Source organism: Eptatretus burgeri, chromosome 14, assembly GCF_056783735.1.
Source record: "Eptatretus burgeri isolate ZD-2024b chromosome 14, Ebu_testis_v1, whole genome shotgun sequence".
Taxonomy (NCBI): domain Eukaryota; kingdom Metazoa; phylum Chordata; class Myxini; order Myxiniformes; family Myxinidae; genus Eptatretus; species Eptatretus burgeri.
The window spans coordinates 66,249,333-66,263,416 of record NC_140974.1 but is presented as its reverse complement, the minus strand read 5'-3'; the positions used below and the strand labels follow the sequence as shown (position 1 = coordinate 66,263,416).

The following is a 14,084-nucleotide window of genomic DNA, read 5'->3' as shown; positions in this document are numbered from 1 at the left end:
CAAGCATTCTGCTGCGGATTGCATCATGTTGGAAGTGCCGTAATGACGGGGACAATGCAAGCTGTCAAATAAGTTTCTCGTTTACCTGTGAACTCTTTAAAAGTGTATCTGAAGTCTTAGCCAATTGACAGCAAAACAATTCTCAGCTGTCCCACTTAACATTAAAATACTAAAGTGGAAATGATGGAGGTCTGTCCTGATTTGATCTCCCCTTTAATACTCGTGCTTTAAAAAAATATTTGTTTGTTTATTTTTTGGACTGACTTGGTATTTCTCATGAAGCAAGTTTGTGGACTTTGTTCAACACCAATCCCCAAAAATTGGACTTAACTTTTTATGCCTCCACCGCTGAAGTGCCAGAGGCATTGCTTTTGGATTGTCTGTCCATGATAAATTTGTTACCACTAACTTGTGAACCACTGAAGGGATTTTCAACAAACTTGGTACAAAGGTGTATTGTGATGTAAAGATGAACTGACCTTTTGAACGCAAAATTGAATCGTAGGTCATATGACCTTTCGCTGAAAGTAGATTTTCATGACTGTGCTAACTTATGAACTGGCAAAGGGATTTTGACCCAACTTGGCATAACTATAGACCATAATAAAAAGAGGCAGAAGAGAGCTTGAATAAAGGACACGCCAACAAGCACTGGAGTAGATGGCAGATTTGGTCTCGCATCGTTTTTCTGTTTATCACAGGATGTGACTGCAAAAGGAGAACACACTCATTTTGAGCCCTCTAAAGTGTGCAATCGGAATCGCAAAGCTTTTAACAATGACAGATAAAACAACTTTGTTTGATAGCTATAATAACCTCCCCCCCTCCCCTTATTTGCAAATACCTTACAAATCGAACATTGATGCCACTTAATACTATCCCCTCGACTGTGTTGTGCAGGATTTTGAATAAACTCACCCCAGAGAAGTTTGACAAGCTTTGCCTAGAGCTGCTCAATGTTGGCATCGATTCAAAGTTTATCCTCAAGGGCATCATCCTACTGGTGAGGAGGAAGTGAATGTTGGACCTCAAAGAGCAATCTCTAGTTCCTCTTCTTGGAACCATGCATTTCTTTTGACTGTCCCATTTCTTTGGATGATTTATTAAAGGCTTTCTTCCCCTCCACAGATATTTGAGAAGGCGCTGGAAGAGCCAAAGTACAGCTCGCTGTACGCCCAGCTCTGCCTGCGCCTCGCTGAGGATGCTCCAAACTTTGATGGACCTCCACTTGAGGGGACTGAGCGTCACAAACAGACTTCGGTAAACAAAAAGGGCCTTAGAATCTGGTCTTGCATTTTATTATACCTCTGCTGACGAAGTTGCCAGAGGAATTATGTTTTTGGGTTGTGTCCGTCCGTCGGTGATGGGTTTTGGCTGCAGTGATAACTGAAGGGATCCAAGTCAAACTTTGCAAGTATGGATAATGATGTAAAGACAAACTGATTGGATTGAGGTCAGAAAAAAATGAAACTTGAGAACAGCTGAAGGGATTTAAATTAGACTTTGTGTAAATATGTATAATGATGTAATGATGTGGGTCGAGGCATATTGAGCGACGTTGAAAGTGCTATTCTGGATTTATATGATCCAAGTTTTTACCAGTGGAGCTGGCACGCACACAAATGAACATGTGTGACCCAACATAAGACTTTGAGACAAACAGTCACTGGTCTGGGGGGGGGGGGCAGCGTTTGAACCACCCACCTCACAGACTCGGAGCGGATGCTCCAACCATTACATCACCAAGTCATTACATTAGCATTGCAGAGTTTTAAAGTTTAAATATCGATGAGTGAACTTTGAATTGACTTGACCAAGTCATCAATGCAGTGTTAATTGTTGAATGCTCAGTTTGTGTCATTTGTTTTGTTTTGCAGTCTTTTCGTAAACTCCTCATTGCCAAACTACAGGATGAATTTGAAAATAGGTCCAAGAAACTTGAAGGTGTGTCTTATTGATTGATTGATTTTAATTTTTATGCCTAAGCTGATTAAGGCAGTTTTTGGGTCGTACATACGTACATACGTCCATGCTAATTTTGTTTGTTTTCTCTGAACGCTTATCCGGTTGACACGACATTTTCACCGTAGGTGCAACGACATGTTTTTATGATAATTTTGACATCATAAGTCGTGTGGTGTAGCAGCCATGTTGGGAAAAAAAGAAAAACTTTGGACTTGTATCTCCGAAACCGCTCCATGGAACAAATTGAGACTTGGCACGTGTCACGTACTCCCCATGGTAAACAAGTTGTTTTTTTTTTTAATGTCATATGTGGCTTTGTTATGACATAATTGCATATGTCAAACGCTTTATCCAATTATTATGTTTTTTTTTTTTTTTTTAGAGGGTCATCTATGACAATTGTATTGGGGAACAAAATTGACATCGGTCATGTGGTTTGGCAGCCATATATTTGGGTTTAACATAGAAGCCTTCAAAAATCGTTTTCTCAAACTGCTGAACAGATTGAGGCGAACGTTTACAGGTATGATCACCTATCCATGAGGGACAAAACATTCTCTACCTATGATGTCTTGGTTCACATGGTTTGGCAGCTATGCGATGATGTGTGTGGAGGCATGTCTGGTGACGTCAGAGTGCCCCTCTGGTTTTCATTTGCAATGCTCCATTAAAATGTAGCACATTTGGAGCATTGATTTAGGCAGATGACTTGGCCTTAGATTTAATACACAGCATAATGATGCTTTCTTGTACTGAAAAAAAAAAAAGAATGCTTGGTTTTTGTTGTAAAATGTTGTACATCAGAGCAACCACCATTGTCCAAAGTCTCTTTTCTAAAGTGAAGTTGTCTTAAGTATTTTCATGTACTTTGTGTAATCTACTTTGTTACTTCTTTCTCAATTGCTGTTGAATTTCCTTTTTCTGATAATGTCCATTTGAGACGTGTGAGTGCTCGTCGGATTTATTTATTGCAAAAGCTTTCAGAATCATCAATATGGTTTCTATTCCAAACGGAATTGAGAAACTCGTACACACTTTTAGTGTAGTAGAAAATCGTGCAAATTATGATACAAGCATCAAATTTGGCATTTCTGATCAAATCTGCCCGATTGGCCATTTGAAAATCCAAATTTTGAAAAAATGGAAGAAAAAAAAAAAACTTCAAAAAAAATTTGAATTTACAGCTGGCTGAAATTCTTGAAGCGCAAGTGAACATCCCAGACAGAGAACCAAGGGGAGATGCAGTCATCATTGATGGCTCAGCACTCATCAATGCCCAACCTCCACGCACTTCAAAGATATTTGATGACTATGCGAAAGAAGACATTATCCCAAAGGTGGAATCCTATGGTGCCATGTACGAGAGGGTGGACGTTGTGTTTGTGTACAAGAAGTCAAGTCTGGAGTCTGAGGCAAGGTGGAAAAGGGGGCAAGGAATCAGAAGAAGAGTGACAGGAACCAGTAAGACCCCAAGTAACTGGAGAAGCTTTCTTCGAGATGACAGCAACAAGACTGAGCTGTTTCACTTCCTTGCGGAAAAGATGTGTGAAGCACAGTCATTGTCACAAAAGGAGAAGATGCCATTAGCAACACAAGGAAGTCACTGGATGCTGTGTCTCCATGTTGTCATGAAGAAGCTGACACTCGAATATTTGTACACGCCAGGGATGCAACGACTGATGGTAGCAAGTCCATTATCATTAAGGATAATGACACAGAGGTACTAGTCATAGCAATATCTGTACTGCCATCCTTACAGGAAGTAGGTCTTGAGAACATGTGGATTGCCTTTGGCCAAGGAGCCAAGGTGCGATGGATTCTAGTCCGAGGTAGTTTCTGCAATTGGGCCTGAGAAAGCTCGAGGGATCCCATACTTCCATGCGTTCACTGGATGTGACGTCGTGTCTGCCTTCCGCGGTGAAGGGAAGAAAACTGCATGGCAGACTTGGAACATCTTTAATGATGTTTCTGAAATATTCACCAATCTCAACCAGCATCCAACATTGATTTGTGATCTTGAGTTTTTGAAGTTTTTTTTTTTATTTTTATTTTTTTTATTTTTTCTTCAAAATTTGGATTTTCAAATGGCCAATCAGGCAGATTTGATTGGAATCCCCTGGAGAGCAAATGTGCCAAATTTGATGCTTGTATCATTTGCACAATTTCTCTCAAAAATTGCTGTTATCTGCCCCACTATTTGGGAATATGTGTGACATTGGCTGCTCGAAACTGCATCGGAAAGAAATGGCAGTCATGTTGAGTTGTTCCTTCATGTTGGAGTGTGGGGGAGGAGGAGGGGTGGTTGCAGATGGTTTTTTTGTTTGTTTTTGACTCCCCTTGGTATGAAGTGATATTTGTGATGACATTATTACAAACATTTTTTTCCTGTATCATCTCCTCTATTTGGAGGAGTACCATACTTTACTAGTATTGAACGTCTCGCTTCGCTGATGGTAGTTGAACATAACTTGCTTGTTATGGTACAGTTATACAGTTTATTGACTATCAATATTAAAGTTGTAAAATGCAATTCTCATTGAGTTATGAGAAATACACACCCTAAAGGCCTAGCTTCGTGCTAGATGTTACGCTGTCTTGCTGCACCACTGTTTCAGTCTTACTAAATCTGTCATCCCGAAGCCAAGTGTCTGACATTCAGCCATTTGCTTACAGATGTCAGATAGTCAGATAGGATCAGGTTATGGTGTTCATCTGCCATCAGAGAAGCGATGGGACGGGTTGAGTGCTAAATGCCGGGATGATGTGCATGGCTGGAGGCTTAGCATAGTGCTGGACGTGACGCCGTAATGACGTCCCAACAAAGAGCGTGACACAAACTGATGGAGAAATCTAGCTACTTTAATATATCGATGAAATTAATTGTGTTTGAACTCCTTATATGAACACCATGACTCCCCCCCCCCATCTCCCCCAGTGTTTGAGAGCCATGAGGGGCCATTGTCGGCAGAGGACGAGGAGCAGAGGACGATCGCCAAGCTCAAGATGCTGGGCAACATCAAGTTTATTGGGGAGCTTGGAAAGCTGGAATTGCTTCATGAATCAATCCTTCATCGCTGCATCAAAACAGTGCGATAATCCCTAAATCTCAGTACCAACCATTCCTCTAGCTACATAGCCTGGAGCATCATCACAACTTTTGACCTTGACCCGAGTTTCAATTCGGCTTCCCTCCTCCTCTTTTCTGCAGCTCCTGGATAAGAAGAAACGTGTTGCCCTGAAGGAGATAGGGGAAGATTTGGAATGCCTGTGTCAGATTCTGCGCACAGTCGGGCCACAACTTGACCATGACAAGGCCAGGGTTTGTGGAAGAACTTTTCCTGTTACAAAATGTATTTCATAATTTTAGAGCTTTTGCATTGCTCTTCACCTCATTCCTATCGACTTGGCGCTCATTTGCTTTGTTTCAGTTGCTCATGGACCAGTACTTTGAGCGAATGCGAGCCCTGATGATAAACAAGGAGCTTCCATCGCGAATCAGGTTCCTGCTCCAGGTGAGGTTCAAATTAAAAGTAAAACTGCTTCCTTTGTCAGTCCTTGTTCTTCTTCTGTTTTTATTCATTTATTTATTTTTTCTTGAAAGTGAAACACTAATTGTACCTGGTAATCGTAGTAATTCTTGGGTCTTTAAATGAAAAACCATTCAAGTTTTGTCTTTATTAGTCCTGCAGCGTAGTCTGATATTTCAGATCAATTGTTCAAATTTGCATAAAAGCACCAAAATTGGTACACATGTAGAATAATGTATTCCGAACAATTCTAGATGTGGAGCCACCCGAGATTGTGCCTTGGTCAGCTTCGGCGAGCATTTTCCAAAATGGCTGCCATTCTACTTTAGGGAAATTGGCTATATGCTCTTATTTTCTTATTGGTGGTAGATATAAGGAACGTGTAAAATTCAGTAAATTGACCATGAAAAGGCATATTCAAATATTATGAGCCAGTATTTTTGGTAAAAAAGCCATTATTTGATTTGCAAATTGCTGCTCTCCTGAAACTTTTCGCTGAAAAGTACCCATTATTGCCTGGAGAACAAGTCAAATGATATTCATCACATTCAATGGGTTTGGAATCAACAAAAATTGCATTATAGATTACATACTTGACTATTTTGAAAAGGGAACTGATAATCGTGATAATGAAAAACTCAGAAAATGTCGTCAAATTATTGCACACTTCACTTTGAAGCGGCTACGGTTTATTGTCTACTACCATTCTACCAGGACACATGGTACACGCATACATCAGTCTAGTACAATATGAGTTTCTGGATCAAGAAGTCAACACTTTTACAACCAATGCGACTTTGCATTTGCGCATTCTAAGCTTGGCCGATATCTCGGTCTGTGTCTACTGCGTCTGTCTACTGGCATTCTCCTTCACAAGTACACAGTCCAGTGCATTGCAGATTAGCCTTCTTACATTTGCAGCGGTTTCCACAGCCTATTTTGCAGCCACACAACACCAGCTCGAAGCAGCTTTTTGAAGCCTCGGAGTGTGGTCCAGAGCGGTTCGTAGGACCCATCCTCTGTTTGCCGCCAGCCCCAGCTTGTTGGTGATGGAGGCACGGGTTGAGGGACCAATACCTGCCCCCAGACATAGCCACCCTGGAAGACTGATCTCTTCACATGCTGTTCCAAAGCATCGTAGGTCGGTGGGATGCGCTGGACGGAGTTCCTCTTGGCGAAGTTTCTTTCTGGCCTCATTGACGTATGTATATGGACTGGTGCAGTCATAGAGGAGCACCACAAACCTTTCAATGCAGTGCATTGTCATCCTGGATGTTCACTGGCATGGTGGTCAGGGTCACAAGAGAATCTGTCAGTTCTGGAAACGAGTTCCATGTGGCCCAGGCAGATTTCTTCCCATGCCCCACGAATGCTGATACCGTGTCGCATCCGGTCATGGCGTGGAAAACTGAGGGCACGTGCCTTCTGTGGACCGAGGGAGGCAGCTATTTCATGGGCAGGGATGTAGCGGTAGTTCTTGCCCGTCCCAAAGGCAATCCAGAGTTTATCCACGCATGGTAGTGCCTGGGCTACCATCACCGCCAAGACGACGACGTCGGTGTCTACGGTTCGAACTTGAATCCGGTTGTCATGTTCTGCAGCATGGGCCACATGTAGCATGATGCGAGTGTCCGCCTCTTCTTGACCGCATGGAGCCAGAGAGCTCATAGTTCTCGTCATATCCCATGTTAAAGTTGAATGGTGGCCATTTTGCAAAATGGTCACCGAAGCTGACCAAGGCAAAATCTCGAGTGGCTCCATATCCAGAATTGTTCAGAATACATTAGTCAACATGTGTACCAATTTTGGTGCTTTTATGAAAAGTCGAACAATTGGTTTGCTATGCTGCAGTACTATATTTCCTGGAAACTGATATCTTTGCATGTTGTTATTGTTGTGGGGCCGGTCTCGGTGGCAAGGGGGAGCAGTAGAGTCAGCTCCACCGAACACCCAGAATTTAGGTCGTACCTCTCAGATAAATCCGAACGGTCACGGGTCCCTTATCGGACCGAAGATCGCCAATAGGTCGACCACGTGGGGTAGGGTCAATTGCCAATTTCAATAAACCTAAATGCCCACGTCGTCGAACTACGGGGAAATTTACCCTCGGCAGGATCTGCGCGATCCGGGCCGTTACCGAGTCATACCCCGAGCGGGGAGTACCAGTACCCTGCCGGGCCAATTGCACGATTAGGCAACAATGAGGCCTCCTAATTTCCGTTCGCAGCGCGGCAAACCAATGACAGGACAAGGACGAGCTGGTACATTCAACAAAAGGGATATTTATTTATAACAATAATCGGGGAGGGGAACACAGAGCAGAGTTATCACGAATAAAGAAAGGTATAAAAAAACAAGCAATTCCTTAAACACTTCTACTTAACAGTCGGGGCCCACGGACGCACACACAACTACCCAGAAAGAGATGGATCTCGGTCTTTATTGCCCCTTCAGCTCAAAGGGAAAGACTAGCTGAGGGAAGAGAACGTGCTGGCTTCCTGGCCGTGTTCGTGCGGCTGGACGTCCGCACATTCCCAGAGCACCAGTCACCAAAGAACGGACCAGGGCAACCGAACCCAGAGGAGGCGAGATGAGGTGATCTCCTGTGATGAGATGGTCGACCGCTTGTCGACGAGATGCCTCAGATGCGCCAGACGAGACTCGTGGGATGCAGTCAGCCACAGACCCAGATAGAAGCGCCCTCGAGCAGATGGGACCCACTCATTAATCAATTCCATCGCTTTTTGGGGCGTGGTCCGCTCCCCCGTCGCCTGCTCATTGGGTGGACAGCGTGTCGCGGCTCCGCCTTCTTGCAAAGGACCACCCCGGCTTTGGTCCGCTCGTTGCCCATTGGGCGGAAAATGATGCATACCCCTATTTGGCGCACAGCCAGAGCGAAACGCTTCGTGACCAAATTTGGTGCGAAATCCACACCGCCTAGGCATGGAATTCCGCACACGCCCGCCAATGCCAAGAGCAGAGTCGTCGTCATCGATGTAAAAATCCTAACTATAAAATTATTCACATCACACTTGCAATTAATCACCCATTAAACATAGGACTGGACCCTACCTGGAAACACATACTTTCCGATATAACTGATCTATGGGACCTGTCTGTTGTGGTGTGCTCATGGCTGCCAGATTTGTAACAATATTCCAGATGTCTAACATAATTTGCTGTTTAGGCTTTCAATTTCATATTTTCTGTATATTGTCATGTCGGAGGCTCACAAATGCAGTATTTCTCAATGCTGGGACCGTGGGTCCCACAAACAGCCAAAAGGTGACATCAATCTGTGTTCAATTACCAATTCTTATCCGAACTTACCGTTCCCCAAAGTTATTCCAATTAAGCCAAATTTGGGTGGTGGAACATGCTCACAAAAGGTGAAAGGCAGGAAAATATTTCTTACAATTAAAATTGTTTATTAATAAGGAGTACAGGTGAAAAGATGAGACGTGTGGAACGTGACAAACCAAGTCAGCCAACTGACACGAACAGGGAGGCAACACGCAGCTTATGTACAGTGATGAAGAAATAAACTAGAAGGGCACTCAGTCAATCGCATACCTCTGCTACGCAATGCCTGAGCCACGAGAACATCCATGAGAGAGGGGAGTTAATGGATGTGTAAAATATTGTAGTTTTTGATTGGGGATGATCTGTGATAATGCTGAGCAGCTGTCTTGGAGATCTGGGGGGACGAATGACATTGAAAATAATGTGCAAGTTGTTTCCACAGGTGGGCAAAAAAGAAACTGTGAATGAATGGAGGTGAGCAGTGATTCTGTATTTAGAGAGTTTCACCAAAAGGGGTTTGCGGGTGGACTGCGTGGTAAAGCGTAGAAAGGGCAGAGGATGTAGGAGCGGAAAGGAGGCAGAGGAACTCCAGCCTTGACATGGAGAGGAGATGGGAGCATTTCGTTGAGAGTGGAAGAGGTCAGTAACCCAAGAGTGGAGTTGGTGTTGGATTCCATAAGCAGAGATTGTGGAGCAAGGCTGGATGCAGATTGTACTGAAAGCTCGAGATGTGTCCAGACAGCCCTGATCTCATGTCTGACATTGTAACCTTCCATTGTTGGAAGTCGAAGCAGCATGTCAATGGTGGAGTGACCTTGTCTGAATTGATTTGAGATGAGCTTGTTGGAGAAAAGGAAGATTTCATATCAACTGTTTGTGATGGTGGATTCCATGACCTTGCTGATGATTGGAAGTAAGCTATTAGGTCTGTAGTTGAGTGGATCCGTTTTTGCATAATGCAGTGATCATGACTGAATTCCAAGCGGATGGAAGATGATCTCGGGCACATGTTTGAAAATGGCAGAGAGAGGAAATGCAAGAGCAGCAGAGAAGGTTTTTAGGACACCTGAATTGATGCTGGCCGGTCCAGTAGCAGTCAGTCGAGGGTTGCCAAAAGGTTCTCCACCTTCTCAGGTGCAAAAGACAGAGCCCAGGAGCAGTTGGGTGACTGGGAAGGGTGGGTACAGAGAGGGGTTTGGGAAACAAGATTTGGAAGCAAATACAGAATTGAGGCATTCGGCCTTCTCACGAGCGTAGTTGGCTGTGTTCCCATTTGAGGAGGGGGAGCATAAACCAGGCATTTAACAAGGCACCACCAGGTTTTGGAGGAGTAATACAAGTTTGAAAGTTCAATTTTGAGGGTGAACAGATGTCTGGCTCACCAGAGAGTGAACACACTTGTTGCAGACTTTGTCGAATGATCTGAGATTGTCTTTGGTAGGTTTTGCTTTCCATAAGGGAATGCAAGTTGTTTCAAGGAAACTGCTTCATCACACGATTCAGTGTACTATGGGTGGGAAGAAGGATCGGATAATTGAAGATCAGATGGGATGAATTTGAGAGATAGAGATAGAGATAGAGATAGAGATATAGATAGATTCATTCTGTGTAAGGATTCTCAGGCTGAATTTATATCGGGGGCAGTAGACATTGGAGACAGTCCTGAAAAGAGCTTGCTGCTTGCAGTACTTGTCAGTTTGCCTGAGTGAACTGCCAGACTCGTCTGTGCTGAGGCCGTTCTCTGAGAATAGCGAGAGGGATGTTGATCTTCATAAGCACATGATCAGAGAGGGCAATATACATTGGCTCGGCAGTTAGTCATAACTAAATCCAGAAGGGAGGATTTTCCATTGGGAGAAATCCGGGTTAGAAAGTTTACAGATCAAGTTATTCCCATGGAGTCACAGAAGTCCTTTGCTGAAGTGCCATGACTTGTGAGAGAGGAACCAACACCCAGCCAATTAGCATGGTGACAATTGAAATTGCCACATGTGAGGAAGAGTGTTGGGATGAGTGGTTAAAAGTTGATTTTTGTTGTCTTAGAGAGATGAAGATGGAATCGCTCTTTGGAGCATGGTACCGTACACAAACATGTGGGTGGGAGGGAGGAAGGGCTGGTGGTGTAGGGTTGAGACGAAGCTGGGAGGGTTAGGGGGTGGAAGGTGTGAAGGTGAGAAGTGTTGGTGAGATGAAGGGAAAGGAGATTGGGTGGGGGGGCTACTGACTTGGAGGGATTTGACACCATGAATCGATGTGAAGGGGAATCGATTTATTGTGTGCACACAACCTCTGCAAAATGAACGTCTCAAGATTACCAAACTGGATAAACGACGACGGACTTAATGGGTGGGGTGGCAAAAAAAAATTTTGGCTGAAGGAATTTTGGGTTGTAGGTACAAGAGAAGGGCTGGATTAACGAAGTGTTTTGGAAAATAAGCCTTGTGAAAAGAAGAGATTTTGATGAAGAATGAACGAGTTGCTCTTGATGGAGGAGCAAGGCATTTTAAAATATATATTTTTTTTGTGAAGCGTTTAAAAAAAATTTTATAATGGCTTTTTAAGAAAGATGGTTTATTCAGTTAAGATGCAGTTTTGTGCTGAGGAAAAGGAGAATGGATAGTGACTGAAGGAGTAACTGAGTATGGGAGATAGTTTGATTTCTTTTCTCTTCTGATGTTTTTTTTTTTGGAGTGAAAAGTGCTTTGTTTGTTTTTTGTTTTTTTATGCGAGAAGGGAAAATGGGTTAAGATGAGGGATCAGAGGTCGGCAATACCTGAGATAAAAGGAGCAAAAACAGTCAGAAGCTACAACCTGACTAACACTAGTGGGCCGGACTTTACCAGGGCCACAAACTCTAATTCAACACGACACGATACAGTTTGGCACAGAAAATCCAATGCAAAACTGGCATTAAAATAAAACGGTGAAACACAACCTATGTGGTCCAGGGAAAGTTAGCTTTGAACTGGAAGGTGGAACTGCCGATCCGACGTCCGTGCACAGCAAATCCCGAACCGGAAGCAATTGCTCGATTTGTGAGCCCCTGATGTGCATACACTTGTCAATAATTATTTATGTACGTTTCTTCACATGGACACATCAATTTTAGTACATTCCTTTCTGATTTCATTCTTCAATAGTATGTGGTCTTGTGGTAAAATCCCCCAATTTCGAAGAAAGTCAAGTTTCATTAAATCTGAACTCCGTGGTGGGGGAGGGGGGGCATTCTATTGGTCCACGGCGTCCTCTCCACCTTTAAAGGCAATGTCTTTAAAATAAAACGATTAAAAATATTTCCAACGATTCCGGACTTCAAAGTCGATTTCCACTTGAATATTCCTGTTTTGGCATCTATCTATGAATATAAATTGAGTGGACACTTGTTGCAAGCCGTTGAAATTAATTTTGACAAGTAAATTGCAAAAATTAATTTGAAGGCCCTGCCCCCACTTTTTGGTTTTCAAAATTAATTTGTCAAAATGTTTCCTGAAGGCTGCTTTAATGAGTCTACTGTACTGTAAGTGCTCGTTTTGTTTGTGTAACCGCACAATATGATCGTTTAACCTGATTTTTTTTTTAATGTTTTTTGCTCTCCAAACATTGACTATCATTATTGCTAGGATACGGTGGAGCTGCGGGAGAATGCGTGGCAGCCCCGCAAGGCATTCTCTGATAATGGGCCGAAACTCATCTCCCAGATCCGTCAAGATGCTGTCAAGGTGAATGCTCCAATCTGTTGCTTTCTGTGCTTGCTAATTCATTTGCTTTACCTCTCCACACAGACAATACTCACCCCACTGTCACCCTTGTGTACATGATATTGTACTTGATGCTGCAACAGCCCTTTTTTTTTTTTTCCTTTTTCTAATTTAGCCTCTCTGGTTTCCAAAATATCATGTCACTCTGTAACCAAATACATTATGGAAGTGTTAGTTGTGGCTGATTGTGCACCAGTGCTTGCAAATGCTATAATATAAGCTGTTTAACTCTTCTATTGTCAAACTGTTGCTGCAATGCAGCATGTGTGGACAACAAAACGTCTGTCTTGGGTTTCTTCTTCATCACTGTTAGGAAATGTGCCTTTGTTTCTGGCACAGAGTCTTTCAGAACTTTTGAATGGAGACGAGGCATTGTTGTGACAAGTTGCCAAATTGATGCACCTGAGCATCTTATGCCTCTTGCATCGATTACTATCTTGAGACATATTTAGCCACTGGAAGTTGCGTCCTGCTTATGTTCTAACTCTTTATATATATATATATTTTTTTTTTTTTTTTTTTTCCTCCCCCACCCCCTGTCCCTCTTTATCAGGATTTGGGGGTATACATCCCATCCCCATATTCCAGTTCTAATCATCGATCTGACCTCTTCCCCGATGACCCTTTTGTGCTGTGGGGAGGTGCGATGGGAGGGATGGCACGTCGCCCGCAATATTCATTGGGAGGTCTCTCGGATGTTTTCAGTCAGATGGGTAAGGACTGCGTTTGGTACATTTTGCTGATTGTTCATGCAAGTTCATCTCAAAACTTCATCTTCAATGGAAATGTCTTGTCACTCAAACTTTAGAATTGCTTCGTCTATTTCTGAATGGTTTATTTCATTAATCTTAATCACAGTTATGTACCTATGACCTTTCATTCCATGTCTAACCTTGAACAGATGGGCATATCTAGCTCAACCTTTGATTTATCCTGATATTGCTGGTGACGTCTCAGGCAATTATTGCCCTGCATAAGCATATGAATAATTTTGATGATGGAAATGCTAAAGATCGAGTTTTAATGACAAAATTGTTCTTGCATAGCTTTGCTCTTGAAATACGAGGACCTTTGGGTATGTATAAATTATTTGAGGTGCCAAGTGATGCTGATTAATAACTGGGTGCTTGTCTCTGTCACTCACTCACTTTCTCCACAGGGCGAGAGCTCGGCACTGGGCCTGGCGTGATTCAGAGCCGCTATTCTCCACCAATGGGACGACACCGCACCGGTCAGCTCTTCAATGGTTATGGAAGTCACATGACTGCAGGGCCAGCCCAGTTTGGCGATAAAGGGTTTTCGAGACAGGTGAGAACTCGTCACGAAGGTTGCGAGTGGATTTCGCGAGGATGTCAAACGTCAGTGGAAATGCTAAAAATTGCATTTTTAAAATTCCATTCTTTGTAAAAAAAAAAAAATTTACCATTTTCGTGTTTGGGCTGAATTTGAAAGTTAATTTGGTTAAGAATATTTTTCTACGTATTGCATCGTCGTGTGAATGGGATTCCCTTGTCTTGTTTATTCGTACAGA

The 14,084-nt window shown here is 43.0% G+C and overlaps 1 protein-coding gene across 1 annotated transcript in view; it reads left to right on the top strand.

Annotated features, from left to right (window-relative positions):
* The window catches only part of EIF4G2 (eukaryotic translation initiation factor 4 gamma 2), a 96,074-nt gene that overhangs the window by 29,962 nt on the left and 52,028 nt on the right, over positions 1-14,084 (top strand). The window contains exons 5-13 of the mRNA XM_085855327.1: positions 901-1,003; positions 1,129-1,260; positions 1,878-1,944; positions 4,901-5,052; positions 5,174-5,284; positions 5,394-5,477; positions 12,416-12,514; positions 13,107-13,266; positions 13,713-13,861. Coding sequence (XP_085711453.1) covers positions 4,969-5,052; positions 5,174-5,284; positions 5,394-5,477; positions 12,416-12,514; positions 13,107-13,266; positions 13,713-13,861 — 687 coding nt within the window. The 5' untranslated portion in view covers positions 901-1,003; positions 1,129-1,260; positions 1,878-1,944; positions 4,901-4,968. The remainder of the gene's footprint in view (positions 1-900; positions 1,004-1,128; positions 1,261-1,877; positions 1,945-4,900; positions 5,053-5,173; positions 5,285-5,393; positions 5,478-12,415; positions 12,515-13,106; positions 13,267-13,712; positions 13,862-14,084) is intronic.